The sequence below is a fragment of the Actinia tenebrosa genome, unplaced genomic scaffold (assembly GCF_029948245.1).
Source record: "Actinia tenebrosa isolate PJP-AT-01 unplaced genomic scaffold, QUT_ActTen_1.0 PGA_scaffold0__85_contigs__length_37466705, whole genome shotgun sequence".
Classification (NCBI taxonomy): domain Eukaryota; kingdom Metazoa; phylum Cnidaria; class Anthozoa; order Actiniaria; family Actiniidae; genus Actinia; species Actinia tenebrosa.
In genome coordinates this window covers 13,913,737-13,937,311 of record NW_028292569.1, presented here as the reverse complement: position 1 = coordinate 13,937,311, position 23,575 = coordinate 13,913,737, and the positions used below count along the sequence as shown (strand labels likewise).

The 23,575-nt window shown below is 38.3% G+C and overlaps 2 protein-coding genes across 2 annotated transcripts; one reads left to right on the top strand and one right to left on the bottom strand.

The window, feature by feature from the left end:
- Positions 1-73: 73 nt before the first annotated feature.
- On the top strand, positions 74-5,640 carry LOC116303466 (uncharacterized). Its single transcript, XM_031713011.2, has 11 exons — positions 74-354; positions 437-691; positions 1,106-1,405; positions 1,529-1,595; positions 1,850-1,990; positions 2,543-2,661; positions 3,059-3,254; positions 3,762-3,905; positions 4,426-4,546; positions 4,802-4,914; positions 5,293-5,640. The coding sequence occupies exons 1-11, from the start codon at positions 317-319 to the stop codon at positions 5,398-5,400; spliced, it is 1,602 nt and encodes a 533-aa protein (XP_031568871.2). The 5' UTR covers positions 74-316; the 3' UTR covers positions 5,401-5,640.
- Positions 5,641-10,007: 4,367 nt separating this feature from the next.
- LOC116303494 (ATP-binding cassette sub-family G member 4) lies at positions 10,008-22,624 on the bottom strand. The gene is made up of 13 exons (XM_031713049.2): positions 21,964-22,624; positions 17,086-17,160; positions 16,219-16,261; positions 15,602-15,734; positions 15,068-15,124; positions 14,838-14,983; positions 14,006-14,129; positions 13,452-13,566; positions 13,023-13,267; positions 12,200-12,416; positions 11,297-11,397; positions 10,860-11,018; positions 10,008-10,755 (listed from the first exon to the last, which is right to left on the bottom strand). The coding sequence occupies exons 1-13, from the start codon at positions 22,178-22,180 to the stop codon at positions 10,387-10,389; spliced, it is 2,001 nt and encodes a 666-aa protein (XP_031568909.1). The 5' UTR covers positions 22,181-22,624; the 3' UTR covers positions 10,008-10,386.
- Between the last annotated feature and the right edge of the window lie 951 nt (positions 22,625-23,575).

The window sequence follows — 23,575 nt, the reverse complement described above, 5'->3', positions numbered from 1 at the left end:
AGGGACTGAGTAGGAGTTATGGGGATCCTGTGGTAAAATGTTTCCCAGAATTCATCACTCAGGCATTCACAAAAACCCAGTTCATATATTTATAAACAAAGTTTGAACGATTCTTAAAGAAAGATTTCTTCAATTTTTCATTATTTTTGCTTCAAATATCATGTATATTTATGATAAAATGATGTTTCAAACTCTTCAACCATGAAAAAAAGGGATTTATTTTAGCAAACGTGGAAGAGGCAAGTTGTCATGGACAACGACAACACTGACACAGACCCTCCATCCAAGGATTAGAAACAACAGTTTTCTTGATAAAATGTCAGCTCTTGATCCCAGAAAAAGTGTCTTAGGAAGGTAAGAACTCCTTTAAAATGCAAAAGGATATACTATGTAGCTTCTCGAGGTAAAAAAATTATTATTCGTGAATTTATATAAGATTACAGAACCGAGAGAGAAACAGAGAATGGGTGGCTCAAGAGAAGACGACGAGAAGATGGTCTGCAGAATCTGGACGGGATGTGCTTGCTAGCAGTGGAAGGCGACCTCATGAGCGTAAAGCTACGAGTCCTCAGTATCTACCAAGGCTAAAAACACCTCCAGAATGGCCACGAGAATATCAACATGACAGTGATCTTAGGAGAGGGAAAATGACTGTGGTACCCCCCCTGGGGACCAATAAGGCTTTTGACAGGTAGGATATTCTGACTTCATTTTATAATTTAAGCATACAACACATAACGTTATGTAATCCCCTTCTTCTCTGTGGTCTGATTTGCTTTCATATTTTAAGCTACTTTTGATGATCATCTCATTCTTTCTCCTTGAATAATATTATTCAACCCTCTGTCCCACCTAAGTAATTTTGAGCTTTTTTAATATACTAACAGGGGCCATGGAGCAACCTAAAAAGTGGGGGGCTAAGATTGAGATTAGTACGGGAAGAAGTGGGGGCTTAGATTGGAAAATATAAGAGACTAGTATGTGAAAAGGGAAAGAGTGGGGGGGGGGGGGGGGGAGCTGTAGCCCCCTGCCCCACACCTTCTGCAGCCCATGACTTATCCTCAATTTAAGTTTTTGCTAACTTTTCTTTACTTTTTATTTTCAGCAAAAGTACCAAGCAAAAATCACACTCACGTCAAAGAGTCCAATACAGACAAGCTAATCAGAATCAATGGTTTGGAGCTCAAGATATGAACTCTGGGATCCCTGTTCCACCACCCATTGTATATGGACAGCCACAACCAAATGGTTCTGCTATTGTTCCAAGCTATTCTACACAACCCTACCCCCCAGGGATGTATCCTGTACCAATGTATATGACTTATGCACCAGTATTTCTTCCCCATATGCAGAACACTAGTGGATTTCCCATGGGGGTAGTAGGCGGTAGACAGTTCTATCAAAGGTAGGATAACATTTTCTTATTATATAGGTCATTTGGTTGGGATTCCTGTGGAATGTGCAACACAGGGAGCCCAAGTCATAATTTATCAGCATTCAAAAATTGTACTTTTTATCAACTTTTCAGAAGATTGAGCAGAGATGAGGCAGCCACAAGCATACAGAAGTTTTTCCGGGGATGGAGGGAACGAAAGGTAAAACTAATATTTAGGATCACATTTTTCAGTTTCATTACATAACTATGGCAACCTCTTCGAGAGATTTTAATTTCTAAGGGGTAGGAAGGGTCTAAAGAGATTATGCTATTTCTAGGGGTAGTGGGGTCTAACGTTACCCTCCCCCCCACACATACACACACCTCACACCTTCAAGAGAGGTGTTTGGAAATTCTCTTAAAAAGTCTATATATAAAGTATTTTAGTCCCCAATCTTTGTTACTTTATTCCAGAATTCCAGACACCTTCAACTTAAGTTCTTAACACAAAAGTACTTTGCAAGAAATTTCATTGATAATTTGATATCTGAATTCCTTCAAGAAGAGATCATCCCTGATCTTTTGATACAGGTTTTGTCGCACAAGAAATTCCTGGTGAGTGTTCATTTCATCTAAGATGCAGCTGGGAGGGGAGGGGAAAAAGATATGCTTCATTAAAAGTTATAGCTATGCCCTATCTTAGATCAGCCCAGAGGTTGTTTCAGGGTTAAATCTGTGAGTTAACCATGCCCTGACTTTGATCAGCCCAGAGGTTGTTTCAGGGTTAAATCTGTGAGTTAGCCATGCCCTGACTTAGATCAGTCCAGAGGTTGTTTCAGGGTTAAATCTGTGAGTTAGCCATGCCCTGACTTAGATCAGCCCAGAGGTTGTTCCAGGGTTAAATCTGTGAGCTAGCCATGCCCTGACTTAGATCAGCCCAGAGGTTGTTTCAGGGTTCTATCTGTGAGTTAGCCATGCCCTGACTTACATCAGCCCAGAGGTTGTTTCAGGGTTCTATCTGTGAGTTAGCCATGCCCTGACTTACATCAGCCCAGAGGTTGTTTGAGAATTTAATAAAAATTAAATGTTTTTAAAAAAGGTTTTCCTGTCCCATATTTCCTTATTCCAATTATTTATTATTCATTTCTATTTTTCCATTTTTTTCAGTCACCCCATGACCCTCTCTATAGAATATCAAGCAGCATCTGTGCTGATGTGATTGACAAAGATGTGTCCATGTTTCTTGATCAAATTGCTGCCAGTGTCTTCTATTCTCAAATGCAACTGTAAGTTTAGCAGAGCAAACTCAGTCTTTGGGTGGCATGGGTGGTATGTGCTGCTACAGCACTGTCTGTCACCACTGTATAGTTCTTGTCCTTGGCTGCAGGCCGCAAGTTTGATTCTCACCTGAACTACATATACAAGATATAAAGTTATGTAATTCAGTGAGGGCCTCAGTAAGAATTGATGTGTGAGTTGAGTGTTGAGTTATGTTAGTGTGTGAGGAAGAGACCTGTTCAGAGAGTGATGGTTGGTCATAAATCTATGCCTGTTTTATGCATGCCAGTTGGATTATAATGCACATTCATTTACTTTCAGAAAGGCTACCCCCTTTCACTATTACAATACTTATTTTGATATTATTTTTGGATTATAATTTATGTGATCTATTTCAAACACCAGAGAAAACATCAGTGCCAATGACCCTCTTGTTCAAGTCTGCCGAGAACTGATTGATGAAGTTGTCGATGAGATGGCTGTTGAGTTGGTACCATTAACTGTCAAATCACTTGTCAACAGTCACATGACAATGATCAAGAGTGATGATTGGCTAGAAGGTTTAATATTAGAAACTATCCAACCAATGATGAGTAATGTGGTAAGTTTGGTTATTAGACAAAGTTGAGATCCTTCCAAGGTGTAGGAAATATCCCTACCTCCCCCATGAAGGGGGATTAGAATTTCCAAGGGGTGGGGAGGGTCTTAGGAGAGTATATTATGTAGTTCTAGAAAATATCCATACCTCCCCATGGAGGGGGATTAGAATTCCCAAGGGGTGGGGAGGGTCTGAGGAGGGTATATTTTGTAGTTCCAAAAACATATCCATTAATTCCCAAAAAGAGAGTTAAACGAGGAGGGGGGATCTAAGGTCTGCACAGGGGAGGCTGATTTTTGCCGACCATAATATTTTTTTTCATTTCCAAATGTACCACAGGGTTCCCAGTTCCACTGTTGTATCAATAAAATAAATAAGATAAATTTTAAAAATCCGACCTACTGACCCCAATTATTTTTCTCATGCAACAGAAAACACACTTTTTTTTGTTTGGCCTTACTCCAGGGGGATTAGTTCATGAATCAAGATTCTCATATCTTTTATTTCCAGGCATCTACAGCACTTGAAGGATACAAATATGAAGCAACTGTTGAAGAGATCATTGAAGAAGTGACTGATGATCAGATGAAGCCAGTTATCGTTGAAGCCTGGAAAGAAGTGATTGATTCCCATCGTGATGTACAGATCCTTGGGGTAAGCTTATGTTCTTATATTCCTAATGAATATCTGGTCTCTCACCTCTGTTGTCTCAGGTTCATTTACTGGACTTGGTATCATATGTGAGTAGAATATGTTGGGCCTCCACCCTTGATTCAAGGATTTTTTTCCAGGTTCTCCAATTTCTGCCTCAAAATAACCTAACACACTGAATTCCAATTCAATAGTTATGCCCTGACTTTGATCAGCCCAGAGGTTGTTTCAGGGTTCTATCTGTGAGTTATCTGTGAGTTAGCCGTGCCCTGATTTAGATCAGCCCAGAGGTTATTTCAGGGTTCAATCTGTTAGTTAGCCATGCCCTGACTTAGATCGGCCCAGTGGTTGTTTCAGGGTTTCGACCTGTGAGATAACCATACCCTGACTCAGATCAGCCCAGTGGTTGTTTCAGGGTTCGACCTGTGAAATAGCCATGCCCTGACTTGCATTACTGTAGCCTAGAGATTGCTTCAGGGTATTGGAAAACTCAAGGGTGTTAACTAAAACGTTTTACTTGCAGATTGGTAAATATGCAGAAGGCAGAGTACTTGATAGTCTGTTTCTTGAGCATCTCCTGAGTCACTTGGCAGGCAATAACTTATCTCTGTACTTTAGAGACTACATGGAACAAACTATGGATGGTAAGCAATACATTGCTATAATGCTCTCCACTGTATCCATTAAACAGTGGAATTCCTAAATAATCCACTTTTGAATTGTCTGTTGCTCAGGGTTAGCCTCTGTGTCGTGTAGAATAGTCAGGTGTTCTGGCAAATGGGAAAATATCTAACTCGGTCATGGAATGAAGGAACATTCATTTAACTTTTTGTCACTAGTTTTTCTTATAAATAATTCTATTTCTAAAGTTATCCTCATAAGAATTATTTAAACCCTAGGTCTGGTGTGTGGAGTCTTGCTGCACCAATATATGCTGGTTGACAGAAGCAGTGACGATACGCTATCAAACTATGTTCTAAAAGAATATCATCAGAAGTTGTATACAGATATGGTAAGCTGTTTGGATAGCTTCTTCCAGGGAGAGGGGTAGCATTTTTTTGTCAAGCATCATATATGGTGCATTTTTGTGGGGGGGGGGGGGGGGGGGGGGAAGGGTTTCTTGTCAAACGTGATACATGGTGCATTTTTGTTGGGAAGGGGAAAGGGTTTCTTTTCAAATGCAATACATGGTGCATTTTCGTAGGAGGGAGGGGAAGGGGTCTGAGGATGAGGTGGTTGCAGGCACCATTTTGTTGGGTGTTTCTTTTCAAAAATGTAATTCTAAATACAGCTTACTTCATCTCACCCTTTCATGAATTCACTCATGATAGAATTATGATCAAATTATCTATGTTACTACTCAGAGTGACTGTTTATTCTATCTTAACAGGCCTTAGATGTTATTATGGATGAATTGTGTGCACACTTGGATGAAGACATGCAAGACTTACTAGAGAAAGAAAGGGCTGATAATACAGATGATTACAGTCTGAATTAATACTCCATCACTAAATAGAAGCTAGACTACAATGGAACTAAAGGGTTTCTAAAGAGTCAGTTTCAGAGTAAATGGGACGTGTCCCTTTAAATCTGTTTAATTTATTCAAGAACTACAGTCCTATTTATTAAAATTATGTTAAAGAATGTAAGTATTATGTTTTGTTATATGTACAAAGTGTAGAGAAGCTAGTCAATATAAAGAAATGTTAAAAAGGAAAATAAAAATGAATCAAAACCATGGTCTTTAGTCCATGCATTTTCACAAAAATCCCCCAAAATTACCCATTTTCAAGAAATAAATTTATCATCGAAACAAAACAGGTGTGAAAATGGCCCACAATCGATCAAATCCGTGGGCTATAGTCCATGCTTTTTGCCTGAAAATACCATCAAATCACCTATTTTGCATCCCTCATAAATAATGCATATTTTTTCAAAAGATGTGAAAATGGCCCAAAATCGATCAAAACCATGGGCTATAGTCCATGCTTTTTGCCTGAAAATGGCTTAAAATGACCTATTTTGCATCCTTCATAAATAATGCATATTTTTTCAAAAGGTGTGAAAATGGCCCAAAATCGATCAAAACCATGGGCTATAGTCCATGCTTTTTGCCCAAAAATGGCTAAAAATGACTTATTTTGCATCCTTCATGAATAATGTAAATCATTCGAAAGGGTGTGAAAATGGTCCAAAATCGGTGATATGAAGCTAAAATAAACAAGCCCGGCTCTTCTTTCAGATTGGTTATTTCGAAGCCAAAAGTGAAGCTAAAATAACCAATTTGGGATTTTGTCTTACCGTGGTTATTTCCAAGCAAAAAATGAAGCTAAAATAACCAAGTTGGGATTTTGTCTTACCGTGGTTATTTGCAAGCCAAAAATGAAGCTAAAACAACCAAGTTGGGATTTTGTCTTACCGTGGTTGTTTCCAAGCCAAAAATGAAGCTAAAATAACCACGATCGTCTTTTTTCTTTTTCGTGGTTATTTCCAAGCCAAAACTGAAGCTAAAATAACCACGATCGTCTTTTTCCTTACAATGATTATTACGAAGCCAAAAATAAAGCTAAAATAACCACGATTGTCTTTTTTCTAACCGTGGTTATTTCCAAGCCAAAAATGAAGCTAAAATAACCAAGTTAGGATTTTGTCTTACCGTGGTTATTTCGAAGCCAAAAATGAAGCTAAAATAACCAAGATCGTCTTTTTTCTTACCGTGGTTATTTCCAAGCCAAAAATGAAGCTAAAATAACCACGATCGTCTTTTTCCTTACAATGATTATTCCGAAGCCAAAAATGAAGCTAAAATAACCAAGTTGGGATTTTGTCTTACCGTGGTTATTTCCAAGCCAAAAATGAAGCTAAAATAACCAAGATCGTCTTTTTTCTTACCGTGGTTATTTCGAAGCCAAAATTGAAGCTAAAATAACCACGATTGTCTTGTTTTTAACCGTGGTTATTTCCAAGCCAAAAATGAAGCCAAAATAACCATGATCGTCTCTTTCCTTACCGTGGTTATTTCCAAGCCAAAAATGAAGCCAAAATCTTTCAAAACCATGGGCTATAGTCCATGCCTTTTGCCTGAAAATGGCTAAAAATGACCTATTTTGCATCCTTCATGAAAGATGCATATTTTTTCAAAAGGTGTGAAAATGGCCCAAAATCGATCAAAACCATGGGCTATAGTCCATGCTTTTTGCCTGAAAATGGCCCAAAATAACCTATTTTACATTCTTCATAAATAATGCATATTTTTTGAAAAGGTGTGAAAATGGCATAAAATGGATCAAAACCATGGGCTATAGTCCATGCTTTTTGCCTGAAAATGACCCAATGACCTATTTTGCATTCTTCATAAATAATGCATATTTTTTCAAAAGGTGTGAAAATGGCCCAAAATCCATCAAAACCATGGGCTATAGTCCATGCTTTTTGCCTGAAAATGGCCCAAAATGACCTATTTTGCATTGTTCATAAATTATGCATATTTTTTCAAAAGGTGTAAAAAAGGACAAAAATCGATCAAAACCATGGGCTATAGTCCATGCTTTTTGCTCAAAAATGACCTATTTTGCAGTCGTCATAAATTATGCATCTTTTTTTAAAAGGTGTGAAAATGGCCCAAAATCGATCAAAACCATGGGCTATAGTCCATGCTTTTTGCTCAAAAATGACCTTTTTTGCATTGTTCATAAATTATGCATATTTTTTCAAAAGGTGTGAAAATTACCCAAAATCGACTAAAACCATAGGCTATAGTCTATGCTTTTTGCCTGAAAATGGCTCAAAATGACCTATTTTGCATTCTTCATAAATTATGCATATGTGAAAATGGCCAAAATCGATCAAAACCATGGCCTATAGTCCATGCTATATTATTCTTCATAAATAATGCATATTTTTCAAAAGATGTGAAAATAGTCCAAAATCGATCAAAACCATGGGCTATAGTCCATGCTTTTTGCCTGAAAATGGCCCAAAATGACCTATTTGAAGAAGTCATGACATACATTGTTCAATAGACAATTTATGTATTTTTTATTATTTTATTAAACTTGTTACATTTAGTGATTGTCATCCGTCAAAAGAGGATTACCAACAGCACTGATACTTTATTTGTGAAGAATTTAAAAAATCACTTGCCCTCATTCAAATATTCAACATAAAAACCCTTTGATTGATATCAATAATAGTAATAATAATGTGTTTAATTGATGCTACGTGCGAATACATGTAACATTGAGTATCTAGACACCCATGAATGATTGAACAACAATGAGAGAAAAACTAAAAGAAAACCAAAGTGGTAAATTTGTTCCATTTTACAGTGGGAATGTTTTTCCATAAGGCCATGTGAGTGTAATTTCCTACTTAAATGGTTGTACATGAGAAGACACCTGAAGATCAAGAGAATGAAATGTGGTCTGAAATGGGAAAACATTAACATCCAAGGTAGAGAGGTCTATTAAGAGGGCAAAGTGAGTCACAATATTTTCAAAATATTATAGTGTTAACAGATCCTACTGCTTGTCCTACAAAGCTAACCACAGGGAGCCCATGCAACAAATAAATTAAACTTGATAAAATTATAAATTAATAAAAATAGCGCTGGCTATGCTCTTAATAGCACACTTTCAAGATGTTTCAGCAGGAAGCTAGGTGCTAAATCAAATTGTTTTCTCCTTTCACGAATCACCGAGCACTATGCCGAAGTCTCACATTGAATAAGTGAAGCTTATCTCAGAAGTGGGCTATCAAGTTTCATCTCTGTTTTGTAATAGATGTACATAAATAATTCATGGTTGGGCTCCCTGTGGTTAGAATTGTTACAAGCATGAACAGCCTTGGCAGGGGTGGATTTATTGGAGGGGGAGACTAAAGCAGCCTCACCCGGAATCCCTTTTTGCGTCAGGTATTCTCTTTTATGTAGAGGATATTACATGCTGGCGTCAAGATATGGGCCCAGTTGTACGAAGCCTGGATAGTGCTATCCGGCGGATAAATCCTTATCCAGTGGATAAGTCGATGCTGTTATCCAATGAATTTATCCACTGGATAAGATTTATCCGTTGGATAGTGCTATCCATGCATCGTACAAACGGGCCATGAAGTTCATCTTTGCGTGGTGAAATGTTTTTCAACATAAGATAAACTTCATCTTCAAGCAAAAGTGTAATTTTCTTTTTATTATATAGACACATTCACAAACAAACACTTGTTGCAATTAAACTTTAAAAAGTGAGCGTCATGTTTGAGGATATGGAAAATATGTCACCATGGTCCCAGATGTAGTTTGTATGAAAAATACGAGTGGCATATTTCCCAGTAAAACACTAATGTCTATATAATAAATAACGCAACGCTACCCAAAGTCATAGTGAGTTAGACACTATTTTGTCAGTACCACCCACCCCACCCCACCCCCAAATCCATCCCTGCTGTCAGTAGTTCTAGTATATACCAATGCTTTTAAAAGGTACATACATATTATCATTATTAATTATACCTGTTTTTACTTAGTTCGATCTTATTAACAAATATAGATTTGTCTTTGTACATTATCATGAAAAACAATTGTTAGAATATACCTTATATGAAACCATTAAAAAAACAAGAGTACTTGTAATATTCTGTGGGTGATAAACATTTCCTACAAGAGAGCTAAAGAAAACAAAAATTTTCCCTAATTCACATAACCCTCCCCCCCCCCCCCCCCCACCCCCCCACACCTAAGTTTTCCCACACGTTACTAAGCATGTAGGTTTTCTATGTTAGAGAAACAATGATTCTTAGGTATTGCATGCGATGAACACTAGAGATTGACATTGTGTAGTTCCAAAAATTATTCATACCCCCCTCCCCCCAGGGAGGAATTTAAGACACCCTCCCCCCCAGGTAGGAATTTTTTTAAGACACTCCCCTACCCCCAGAAATTCCAATTTTCTTCCATACAAACTCTGTAATTTTCTTTCTCTGACCCCCCCACCCTTCAGAAATTCCAAATTCCTCTGTAGGGTGGGTATGGATAATTTCTGGAACTACACATTGGGGGATAACGAAAGCCTTCTTATAAAATACAATTATCTTATGACAAAGAGAAGTGGATTGCATTAAAACATTATAACAAAGATTTTCAAGGATGCATTACGCCACCCAGACATTTAAAAATGGACAATGAAGAAACTTTAACATTAATACTCGTACCTAATAATTTGAGGCCAAAATTGTTTAGTTATAGTGATGATGATGAAACAGTCATGTGACTGGAACACTCACGTGACTGACACACCTAACACTTTTATAATGTGATTCTGCCGTTTCCTCCTTCTGGCTTGTACAGTCCTTTTTATGTCAGGGCCTTTCCTGCTAAGTCCAGCTCAACATGGGTCCATCCCAGAAGGTCCCTGATGCATGAAGGCCCTTCGCAGCTAGGGACATAATTCAGTAGGTGTTGAATGGCATGTCAGGATATTGATCCACTGGATTAGTGGTATCTTTTCACTTTATATCTCAGAACCAAATATGCCGCCAGTCTTAAAGCCACAAAGAATAAAGCCAGCACAAAACAGTCAAAATAAATTTTAGCGCCTTCAAGATAAAATGCACTTTCTCTAACATCCATGGCATCCATGACGTCTTCACTGTTCTTAAAAATACATCTCTCCCCCTTATTACAGTGCAAGGGTCCTCTTTTGTTACCATATATAGCTACAACTGTCCCTTCCCAGCTATACCGCGCATACGATACATATGTTAGCCACTGCATGTAGTTAGGAATGGTATCAAAGTTCACAAAAAATCCACTGAATAGAAGCACTGGGATGCCAGTTACTGGAGCTACGTAAACTGCCGTCTGTTGAGAGAATATGTGAAATACATATCTGTAAGCTGAGATTACTATCCCTAGGGGGGAGGGGAGGGGGGAAAAGGAAGAGGAGGATTGGTAACAGGACTTACTGGTAGACTGGGCGCTACTGTTCCAATCAGTAAGCCAATGGACTGAGCAACCAGACATGTGAGTATCGTGATCGACACAAACTGTGTGTATCTTAATCCTTCATGTGGCTGTTCTGTCATGAAATATACTATTGTGCAGTAGATCAAAGGAAACAAGACCTGAAAAATAATAACAAAGAATACAACAGATCGGTAAGAGGTCTTTCTCATTAATATCTGAGGAACAACAAAGAACACAACACATCTTAATACTCATACTTATACCAAAGAAGCAATGACATGCAAACAACACCATATAAGGCAAAGGGAAAAATTTCGTACCCGAGCTAGACCACAATGCACTATGTTCACTATCTAAAAAATGGCCTAAGTAGGTGCTTCTAAGATCATCCACCCTTTAAAGAGATTGGAAAACGATGTAAGTGAATGGCACTTACCTGGAAGGGTACGTCTGCCATAGTTTTTGCCAAATAATAAGACTTTAAACTGTACCAGTTATTCAGATGTTCTCTTATAAACACCAGCTTCTCCATTGGAACTGAAACGTAGCATAACATATAATAGATTATGTAAGATACTATGTTGAACAGCCGTGATTGTGTGCCTGGAGGCAAATCTCATTCCTCTAGCTGGATTTCTGCTGGTTTTTTATTGCTACTGACTGAGAACAATGGAGGCTCTAGGAACAACAATGATCTTGATTCGTTTACATATGCATTAACTGGCAAACAGATGGCGTTCACATGTCGCGCATGCATCGCATAAGCATGATTTGTTCGCAGTGCATCATATAAGCGTGATTTGTGCACAGTGCATGTGCTGGGTCTTTTCTATTTACAGATTCACCAAATAGATGAGAAAGGAAAAGCACTCAAAGTCCCCTACATCCAACCCCTACTAAAGTCTGTTTTTTTTGCCAATTCCCTCAACGCTGACTGAGTAACACAGCCTCTTCATGATTACATTATTGCCCGTGCGCACCTTTGTGCATAAATCCGTGCAGGCGAGTTTGTTCAAGGTGTGCCCACTCTATCGATGAATCAATATATTGTGCCGATATACCCCAATCTCCCCTAAAACCCAACCCAAAGATCATTGGGGACTGCTACACAGGCTACATTGTCACAAATGCGCTCTATTTAGGCTATTTTTGATTCAATCTCATCCCAAAGTTTGCGCTTTCTTTTTACTCGTTTACAGGCGCTCAAGGGAAGGAACGCATCCTACGCAGATCCTATTTTTCGCGTCGTCACGTAACATTTCTCTTCAACTAAGGAAAGAAACGTTGTGTGACAGCCCTAACAACGTCCGCACGGAAAGCTGGGTTTTGAGCTACTCACATGTAAGAACAGTAGGCATGAGTGACGTGAACATGAGAAAAAGTAGGGAGAAGAAGAGACATCCAGTGTTATTGAAGACTTTGTTGCCATCGTTACCAATACCAAGATACAGCAAGCCAATCAGAAGACCCACTGCTGCTATGGATATAATTCGTAGGTGAGTGAAGACTCGGTCTCGTAGAATCGACTGGACTGCTCGCTTGAACAGCACTACGAACTGAAGATGAAACATAGTAAGATATGCTTTAGGAACGTCATGATGGTGAGATGATCGATAATCAACGTTGATAACCATGATTGTGATGCTGGTGTAACGATCGTAATGATGATAATAATGATGATGATAATGTTGATAATGATGGTGATGGTGATGACGATGAATGTTGATGACAAAGGTAATAACGATGAAGGTGATGGCTAAAGCGATAATGCCGATGGCTATGATTATGATTGTGATGATGATGATGATAATGATAATGATGATGGTGATGATAATAATATGATTGTAATGATGAAGTTTATTGTGATAACTATAACAATAATAATGATGACAATATTGCTTGAAACCAACCAGATATTAAAGATCTTTAGCACGTCGTTCTTGCTAGGTACCGCAAACCGTAAACTGCAGTTCGACGTCAGGCGTTTTCTGTCAAACTTTCAACATTTAACGAGGCGTCATAACGAAGTTGTTGCTGGAAGAGCCGCCATATTGATTTTCATTGATGCTGAGTGTTTCTCCGTGTTTGCGGGCGTCTTTTTGGACCTGATCCCTAGCGGTTAGCGGTAAACCTGATGTTAAAGGTCTCTAACTATATCTCACCTGCGTAGTTTGACTAACAGCTTCGATAAGCCCTAGACTGTCAGTACTAGTCTTAGTACTAACACTACAGTCCGGTAGCATCTGGACCATGGAATCCTTTCCATTACTACTACACGTGTTATTAGTGTTCTCAGGGGTGTAGGTAAGACTCTTCTTCCTACGCAACTCATCTACGTGTATTCTCCATGCTTTAATGAGGTTTGGGATGACTTTATCACCGTATTCGCCGGAAGCAGCCTCGATTACTATAGATCCCAAACACAGAACATGCATCAATAAGGCAGAATAGGAAAGCATTTAGCATTGAAGGGACATTTTGTTGACGTCTGACGTCAAAATACTATTTGTGGCGACGGCAAATTGTGCGAATTGTGTTATTGCGAACGACTGTAAGATATAAAAAAGGTTTTTGAAAAGTTTATCTCTTACTGAAATCAGCAGGGTTGTGGTACTTGGGGCATTCGAGTCCCTGCGCGGAAACGTGTGGAACCAGACCATTGACGGGGCCTTCATATAAACAGTTGCCCTCAGCCAAGATGTACAACTACAGTAATAAAGAAAAGAAATAATTAATTGATTGAATGAAATGAAAGTAATAAATATGGGATAGGATGGGATGGATACATGGATGGATTACAGGAACAAGATGGGATAAGACGGGATGGATGGAAGGGAATTTTTGTGACGGTATGGTATACGGATACACGGATTGATTGAAAGAATGGGATGGAGGATAAAATAAAATAAATGAATGGATGGGATACAATGGGATGGATGGAAAAGATGGAAGTAATGGATGGATGGGATAGGATGGGATGGGATAGGATGGAATGGGATGGGCTGGGATGGAATGAGATGGAATGGGATGGGATAGGATGGAATAGGATGGGATGGGATGGATGGATGGATGGATGAATCGAATCTAATCGAATCGAAACGAATCGAAACGAATCGAAACGAATCGGATCGAATCGATAACGTACCTTGTCAAACATTTCAAAGAGCTTTGCGCTGGGCTGGTGGATTGTACAAACTACTGTTCGACCGCCATGAGCGAGTGTTCTCATTAGAGATATACATTGATAAGCAGACGAGCTGTCAAGACCACTAAAAGAAAAATATCATAATATTATTAATAACTTGCTCTAGGTAAAACCATTGAATAGAGCAGTTTTAGTATGAGTGGGAAACTTACGGTACTGACTTACAGCACGTACACGGTACGACATGCCATAACACTGAAATGGCTTCCCATAAGAATGGTTAACGTATGAGTGGGAAACGTACGGTACTGACTGACACCACGTACACGGTACAACATACCGTGACATCGAAATGATGGCTTCCATCTGTTGTATCCCTGAACCCAGTAACGTGAAGCACCTTTTAAACTGTAGAACAATCTCCTTTTATTCGGACTCACTAACTCGACATGCCATGTGTTCTGGCTCGCATCTAATGCGTATGTTACACAGGAATCCCACTATGTATACGACACCATCCAATCACAACCTGTAGTTACGGATACGGTACGACTAGAATACGGCTACGGATATTCCCTTTCGTTTCTCGCTCGCACGAGAAAACTAATCTTTGTGTTATTACTGCAGTTTTTGATATTCTGCGAACTGGGTAGTTACAAGCTGCACGCTGAATATTGGTTTTTTCGCAGCCGTCAATCAAACTAATAATCAGTGAAAAGCCATTTCACAGCAAGCCGTTGGAATGTCTGAGTTCCCAGAATATGGAAAACCGTAGTAATTAGCATGAAATTTAGGCAACTTTTGCTTTCATTTTTTGTTTTATTGTATTTACCTGGTTGGTTCATCAAGGAAAATTAACGGGGGATTATTGACGAGCTCCAGCGCGATGGCTACTCTTTTTCTCTGTCCACCTGATACTTCACTAAGCCGCGTGTCTGCTGTCTCCAGGAGACCAAGGTTGATCAGGATTTCTTTGATCTAAAACAAAACGGGAACTTGATTTTAGATCGGAGATGAACCACAGGTAGCCCAATTTAGATATTAAGGAAACTAGTAGCTTACCACTCTTTCTTTATCTTCAAGAGGCATACTTTCTCGTAGATGAAGATTTGCAGAAACCTGAAATGAATTAAAGTTAATTTAATTTCCTTGCGTGATAGAAAATAGACCGTTCCCTAAAAAGAGCCAATAAACGGCGTTCCTGCAACAATTACCCACAATTCCTTGCATTTTTAAAGGGACAGAGCAGGAACTGGAGCGAGTCTATCGCTAATCACTCCACGAATCAGATGGTTATCAGCCATTCCCTTGACAGACAAAACACAGAGACATGCCGGCCATACTAGGAATTCATCGATAACACTACCCACAATACCTTGCTCTTTTAAGCAATCTTGAGCTCAGAATCTTACGGCTTTTTGGTCAGCGCCCAAGCGCCCTGGTCTTATCTGACGACAAAGCAGGAAGGCGCTGAAGGACTCTGGGTATACTAGATTGTATTTTAAGAGATAGAGTCCAAATTTCCAAAATTCCCTGTCTTTTGAAACAGATAGGGGAGGTATGGGACGAGCCTGCCCTTACTGGTACGAATCTTACCATCATGGACTCCATGACTGTCAGGTGTGGTAACAACACGTCATCCTGCATAATGTAACAGGACATCTTACGAAACTGACGTAGGTTCCTCTCGTTGCCATTCACGGTGATTGAACCGTCCGCGAATTTCGTCCTGGAAGATCAAACGTAGGTCGTCATAATTATTAGCTATACTTCTTCGTTTCCTGTCCCTAACGGTGCGCCTACAATTTCTTGTCTAGCGAACATATGAAATTTTATGCGAGTAAAGAATAACACGCCAGCACTGATATAGAATGGTTTTCGTATGAGTGTGAAACAATACGGGAAATTGGTAGCCCTCCGGTAGCCTTACCGTGTATTAACGTAGCCGTAACTACGCGTTGTGATTGGGTAAATTACTGTTCGATGTTACGGCATGCCGTACCGTGAAAGTGCTGTAAGTCAGTATCGTATGTTTCCCACTCATACGCCATAAAACCATTCTTATGGAAAGCTATTTCATTGTTGCGGCATGTCGTACCATGTACGTGCTGTAAGTCAGTACCGTATGTTTCCCACTCATACGATAACCATTCTTATGGAAAGCCATTTCAGTGTTATGGCATGTGGTACGAATTTAAAAACACTTGTCATACCTGTAACCAGCCAGTATGTTTATGAGCGTAGACTTGCCTGCACCTAAATAAATTAATAAGTTCACAATCAGAAATAATCAGAGTTACGTCTGGACAAGAACCTCAGAACCGCGAGACTTGTCTGCTTGTTTACTTGTTATCTTACGAGATCAATTAACAGTTCCCAAACTAGTTTTTTTAACCTTTTTATTGGCTGGTGGTTAATCTGCATACGATAGCATCTATAGGTAAGCCGATCAATCCCCTTATGAATAACGATACGTCTCCTCCACTCAATCTACTATTCTTTGTGGGTCACATGTTTACACAGCTTTACAAATTACCGACTGCTTAAATGAATCATTCATGACTAGAGCTCATGACTTGTGAGAGAGCATAGAGCTTTTCTAAGTTCAATAAACAGGTTCAATAAACAGGATGATGCACTATGGTCTAGCTTGGGTACAAGCAACACCATATAAGGCATGATGAACAAAAGATGTTTGTACCCAAGCAAGACCACAATGCACCATGTTCTCTACGTCAGAAAAGGTATACTATATATACAGGCACTAGCCATGGGGTATGTATATACCGCAAAGTATAGGTCGCACATTCAATACCACAACAAAGTGCTTAGCAATGGGCTATTGACTCATAGCCCATTGGGACAAGAGGACTAATCCAACGATTTTATAGATGCAAACAAGTTTTGAATTGAAGATAAATTTAATGTTTTGGTTTTCGAAGTTGGCTCTTTTCACTACTAGTAGGCTATAACTAGTAGTAGCTCATCCAATCAGAATGCAGCATTGATGATAGACCACAAGATAGATTTGACTTATATGAGTTAGTTGATACTATTGAATGTTGAACCATGATTATTACCTGAAGGACCGAGAACACCGACCAGTTGACCACTGTCGAACTTGCCTGAGACATCTTTAATGATTTCTTTGTAGTCTAAAAAGTAATAATAATAGGGGGGGAAATCTTATCCAATGAACCACTCTCGGTCAAAATATCGAAGTCTATCGTACTTTCACTTCCGGTCAAAAAATGGCAGCTATTGTACTTTTACTTCCGGTCAAAAAGTTTGAATCTTTTGTATTTTAATTTCCGGTCAAAACATCTGGTTCTAATGCACTTTTAATCAACATGAAGCGACGGACATACTGTAGCACTCGGGGGCGTACAGTAATTGATATCCAATTATTAGTCACGTTGATGAAATGTTATGTGTTCGTAGCAGTGTTATAAATAGTTAAAATGTTTAGACCGATCAAGGTCAGGTTAAACGAGGCTTGACATGTTATACTATTCGATCTGTACGTTTTATTACTTTGATGAACTTGTTCTAACCCGTTCGTTACCTCCGAGGTTACGTTGTCCGTAGTAAACATGTAAACATGTATTACAAGTGTCTGTTATGATAGGATGTCCGCATTAAACAGGTTAAACATGCAGCAAGTGCTTAAGATGAACGCTAAATTCCAATATCTAATAACCCTGCGTAGCGGCTCTCTACCCCCCCCCCCCTTCACCCCTAACTCCTCGCAAAAAAAGAAAGAGAGGCCCGCTACGCAGGCTTTTGTCCTGATGTATGGTATCGATAAATTTGATATTTGGTTTGAATTGATATTAATCGATGCTGCTGTGATATTTTTTCTTCGTAATGTATCCTCTTCTGAAACCAGGTTAAAAGTCATACTAAAGGAAATTAAGGTTGCAAAACAATAGTTGCTGGATCACTAATCCTTAATGATGACACGTACGATTGAGATCATATAGAGCGGTGAAATCTCGCACCAACAGGGAAACCTCACGTTACCGTGATGGAAACATTTTCGTTGGATGAACAGTGATGATGGCGATGATGAAAATAGTGATGATCATGATAAGGATTATGTTAAAGATTAATGTGATGGCGGTGATGATGATGGTGATAATGTTAATGATGATGGTGATAGTGGAGGTGGTGGTCAGTAGTGTCGATAATGATGATTTTTTGGTGATGGCAGTGGCAGTGATGATAGTGATGATGGTTATGATGATGATACTGGTGGTGGTGGTAGTAGTGATGATGATGATGATGATGGTAGTGATGATGATGATGATGATATTGATGATGGTGGTGGTGGTGGTGGTAGTGATGATGATGATGATGGTGATATTGATGATTATGTTGGTGATGATGGTAGTGATAGTAGTGGTGGTGGTGATGGTGGTGGTGGTAGTGATGATGATGATGTTGATGATGCTGATGATGATGGTGGTAGTGATAGTAGTGGTGTAAATGATGATGATGATGACACTGGTGATGGTGGTAGTGATAGTAGTAGTGATAGTGATAATGATGATGATGGTGGATGTGCTCCGTAATCATGTCTCATCTTTTTCTAGTGTCGTGTAAACAACCAGCCGCTTGACCTTCGAACACCCTGCATCAATCATTTCAATTGCTCTAAACGACTATTTTGAGAAACCTGCAACTGAAAATCTCGTCGAATTAATTTTTAGAATTGCAAGCACGAAAAACGTCTAAGAAATCTTCAGTAATTCAAATCAACAGGCGTCAATCATCAAGGAAATAAGTCGTACGTTGTAATAACGTTTCACATAACATGTTAATGCGATGTTTATTGAACTATCTACAATGTACTGACGCCTATATTTAAAGGATTAACTGCATCAAACTGGGCCAGCGTTAAATCAAATCTACGTGCATGAACAACACACACCGACATACGTTAGATATGCGTGCGTTCTTATAGAGTTTTGTAGCAGATGATTCCTGATCTGTGTTCGGTATGCAGAAACAAGGGCAACACTTTAAATCACCCACCAGGAGACGGGTTAATGACACCCAAGTTGTGTAATCCGTTATGTTTAGTCTACAGGATGTATAGTGGACCTTGGACCCAGCACGTGGAATCACACCACTTTGGAGGTCATCAGAGGACCAGAGTAATCTTTGCAACATCATGATAATTGAGAGGGGAGGGGGTTGCAGGAATTTCTGTTGCACGATATTTATTTTTTGTAACACCATCTTGCAGGCTTTGTTTTTGCATTTGCTCGATATTTTTACCGAAAGCAGAATTGAGCGACATTTCTATGGTAGGTGAAGTGCTTGCTCGATTTTTTTGGGGGGATGTACGAAACCACCCCTTCCCCTCCCTCCTCAATTATCTAATGCTCCGTCGCTTAAAACTGCAGCATCATCGATGCAAAAAGAATGTTTTGCTTTAAACTCCAAATCGAAAACACTTAGATTTTCATCGAAGCCACATGCCGACTAACAATGCATGGAGTTAAAACCATATTTAGTGGATATCATTGTACTAATTTAGTTTCTGATTGTTGTACATATACGTACGTGCTATAAAAAGATTTCTTATTAATTAATCGTGCATCGTGCAATCATTGAACATAACCATTGACAATAGATTTTTATTGCGCAAGTATATTACTTAATCCATCATCAAGATTTAATAAAAGTACAAACAACTAAAACATCTCATCAGAAAATTAGAATCCGCTCGACGCTCTTACATAATTCTTCACAAAAGAATGCATTGCAAATCTAGAAGTACTTTAAGGATTTGAATGAACTGCAAACAAATGCTGCTTCACTAAGAAGTATTTTTGACTTCTGTTTACGAAGGAATTACGTATTTACGTATATTAGTATTACACAAAGCTTGCAAAGATTTGTTTTTCGGCGAGCTTTCAAGCTGCTTTCCTTTGGCTCTTATTTTAAATAACAAAAACAACGTACTGGTCAACTTTCTCATCAGTAACGAAAGAGAAACAGAAAGCTAGAGGCTAAGACGGACAAGTCAAAATAATAAAGCAATAACAAACAAATCGGGAATGTTCAGTAGCAATGATGCGCAAAAAGTCAAAGAGAATACACGATATTTGATATTATTGGCCCAAGTGTTGAGCAAATAAATGAATGACAGTACAGAACTGAACTCCTTTTAAGAAATGCAGTCGCCACCATCAAAACTCCACAGATATTTAGAAAATGAACTTTCGAGAGTGTATGGGTCTTTTCTAGCATTTCTAATTATACCTTTGTTTTTGATTCCGTCAAAAAATACTTTACGGATTCACGTCTGGACTTGAAAGTTAAAAAAAATTTTTTTGCTTGGAAGATTTCAATCCGGACATGTATAAAGTGGATTCTTCATTCTTTGTCTTTGAACAAATGTTTGAATTGTCCTAAAGTCAATAACGATTCGTCTCTGTAGATATGTCGAACACAGAGTCAATTCGAACTGGGTGGTAAAAGATGTTGTTCTCAGCACATTTGGGAAAGAAAACCATGACATAAACATAACCTTGATTGGGTTAAATTTTCGGACTGACTTTTGATTGAAAAAAAAAATGACGAATTTAATAAAACAGTGATCTCGTGTAATATTATACAAATTAGATATCAAGTCTGACACATTAAACATGTAAAATTTACATTCCACTCATTGAATTTCATACGAACACGTCTTGAAAAAGTACATTTCATTTTTTTTAGTTTCTTTCCGTAGTCTTCGCCTAACAAAACAATTGAAATTACGATCTTGATAAGAACTAGAGACGGGCAGAGAACGAATAACTGAGGCTTGAAAATTTTCCAAAAGATTGAAAGCAGACTCTATTGTCTCAACAATTGTACAAAAATTAAAAGAAATAATATTTTGGGCAAGATTATCACCTCGAAACAAGCTTGAAAATGCTGGCCTTTTTCCAAGAAAGGGGAAAATTCTTTTGATACAGGCACGAGTTGATTACCATATCTTTCACATTTTTAAAAGCGTGTTTGTCTCGAACTGGCAAGGAATCGAAACCCAAAACGAGCTCAAATTATTAAGAACTTTTGAGAAATTTTTGATCAAAATCATCTTATTTTTTAAAAGCAGAATATAGTCAGTATACTCTGGAAATGCTTATACGTTTGTACGTACAGGTTCAAGCTGCGTGAATCCTTCCTAAACCGCATGCAAAAATAAATAAATACAAGATAGAAGAACTCTAATAATATACTGTAGTCGGTGCTTATTATTCGCGACGAAGATACAAGATACAGAGGCAATTGCCTTTATTATCGGTTCTTCGGGTAATATTTTCTCGTACTTGAATAAATTTTTTTTCAATATCACCAATATTAACTAGAATTAATACTTCACACGGATTTTTATCATTAATAATAATAATAATAAAATCTGTCTCTGAATATTATCTAAACTACCGATACGTATGCTTATTATGAACACAACCAACAGAAGTTTTTGCCTCATTTTATAGTGTATACAGTTATTTTACAGCAACAATTATTGCGAGAAACAAAAGTAATTTTGGATAAAGGAAAGGAAGATAATAAAAAAGATTTTTTTATGTTGTAATAGATTTTTTTCTCAAAGGAAAAATCACATTGAATCCCCAGCAAACACGCTTCGAAAACGTTTTTCCCGTTCGATGTGAACACGTTGCAAAAAATTATCCGATATCAAAAAATATTAAGGAGAGGAGATTTAATGAATTATCACTTTAAGGTTTTTTTTTTCAAAAGCCAAAAAAAATCTAAAAAATGAAAACATATGACTTCAACAATTTTTCTTACAGGCTTCGAAGGTCTGATAAGGCAACCATTATTTTTACCTTATTACACGCACTACGAAGCAGGTACCATGGAGTACAACAACACGAATTTAAAATCTCCCTGGAATAAATTTTACATTTTTACTGAATAAAATCACTCACCTTTTCTTCCTAACTTGATTCGATAGCTCACATCTATAAATTCCAAGTCTACTTTCTGTCTCGGCCGCTGCCAAAAGCTCAACTGTTCCACGTATTCGCCAGCTTCAAGCATGGTACACGACTTGGAGCTGTCCACCGAGGTTGTTTCATCTCCCCCACAACACTTTATAGCCGTCGTCTTGTAGCTCTCTGCTCTAGAGGAGAGGAAATTCTCCATCGATATGGATTATTTCCTGCGTGGAAGAGTTTTTCCCCGGCGTTCTTCACACTGTTTCGCTCAGCGCTGGTTTGTTTTGTCGCTCGAATTTGGTCATGTGAGTCTTTGTCTTCGTCGTATCAAAGTCCGATTTATTATTCAAAGCTAATGAATAATTCAACACTGAGAGAGAGGTGAAAGCCGTGAAAGAACTAGATGTATTAAAACTGTGGTGTACCAGCCAGCAGGTCACAGAAGCCACTGAAAATGTCGAGTCAATGTCACTCGGGGAAAATCTGCTTGAATAAAATTTGATCCTTTTATTCAATTATCGGCCTCGCCTGTCATTGATCCCGTTGTGCCAAGGATGGTGAAACAATCTCCGGGAATCTTTTGAGCTTTCTCCGGACTTCTTAAGTTTGATGTTTTGGCTATTCCTTCGTCATTGACAGTACAGATAGACTGATATGTTCGCCTTTGAGGTGACCTTCGGTATAAAAATGTCCAAAAACTTGCAACCTTTGGAGCTTTGTTTGGGCAAGAACGCTCGTAACACAAAACCGGAAATACTCTTTAACTAGTACCCAATACACCTCTTTTCAATTTTCGAAAATTCCTGACATCATTCTTGCCTAACTTCTTTTAATATATTTGTACAATTAATCATCAAATCACAATTCAGTTCAATTAAATTTCAAACAATTTTTCTTTTAAATTTGTTTGTATTTATTCGGCTCAAATTGAAGATGTCCAACCTGAACCAGCATTTTATGACCGGAAGTAAAATATCATTCTATTTATCGTAACAATAGATACTTACTTACTTACTTACTTCAGCTGATAACCTGAAATTAAGCTTGAAATTTGAATTGAAAAAATATTTTAAATGAAGGGGATTAAATACAAACTTTTTTTGGTGATTTTATAGGAATATTTTTTAAAGGCTGGGAGCAGACGTGACATACCCTCGGCACAGACAGATAACTGGTCAACAAGGTGGTCTTGGGAGGTCTCGGACCAGGTCTAGGGCTAAATGAGAATTAACCGCACTATCCATGGTCATACTTTTACGCCAGGAAAATAATAATCAATGGTCAAAGATCTCAAGCCCTGACTGGAAATTAGATAACTTTTATATAAATAGAATCGCCAACATGTAAAAAATGTATTCATGATTTAGCTAGCGCTGGGAATTGCAAAAATGTTTTCGTAAAGTGAGATTGAATTTGCTATCTCGTGGTTTAGGGTACTGATAAAATTCACATAACTTATTCTCTCGCCCAGTGAGGAATTAAGAAAATATTTGTTCTACATACACAAGCTATTGATGAAAGACCTTCGTTGTTGAATTATTATTCCAAGGTACGTGTGAATTGCACAACTATTCTTTGCGAGACTTGTGATGACGTCATTCCT

Coding starts and splice junctions, on each gene's coding strand:
- LOC116303466 (XM_031713011.2), top strand. CDS start 317: ATGTCAGCTCTTGATCCCAGAAAAAGTGTCTTAGGAAG. Junction 355..436: donor AGAAAAAGTGTCTTAGGAAG/GTAAGAACTCCT, acceptor AATTTATATAAG/ATTACAGAACCGAGAGAGAA. Junction 2,662..3,058: donor TTCTATTCTCAAATGCAACT/GTAAGTTTAGCA, acceptor TTCAAACACCAG/AGAAAACATCAGTGCCAATG.
- LOC116303494 (XM_031713049.2), bottom strand. CDS start 22,180: ATGGAGAATTTCCTCTCCTCTAGAGCAGAGAGCTACAAGACGACGGCT. Junction 16,262..17,085: donor CGGTGTTCTCGGTCCTTCAG/GTAATAATCATG, acceptor TAATTTATTTAG/GTGCAGGCAAGTCTACGCTC. Junction 13,268..13,451: donor CCACAACCCTGCTGATTTCA/GTAAGAGATAAA, acceptor TGGGATCTATAG/TAATCGAGGCTGCTTCCGGC.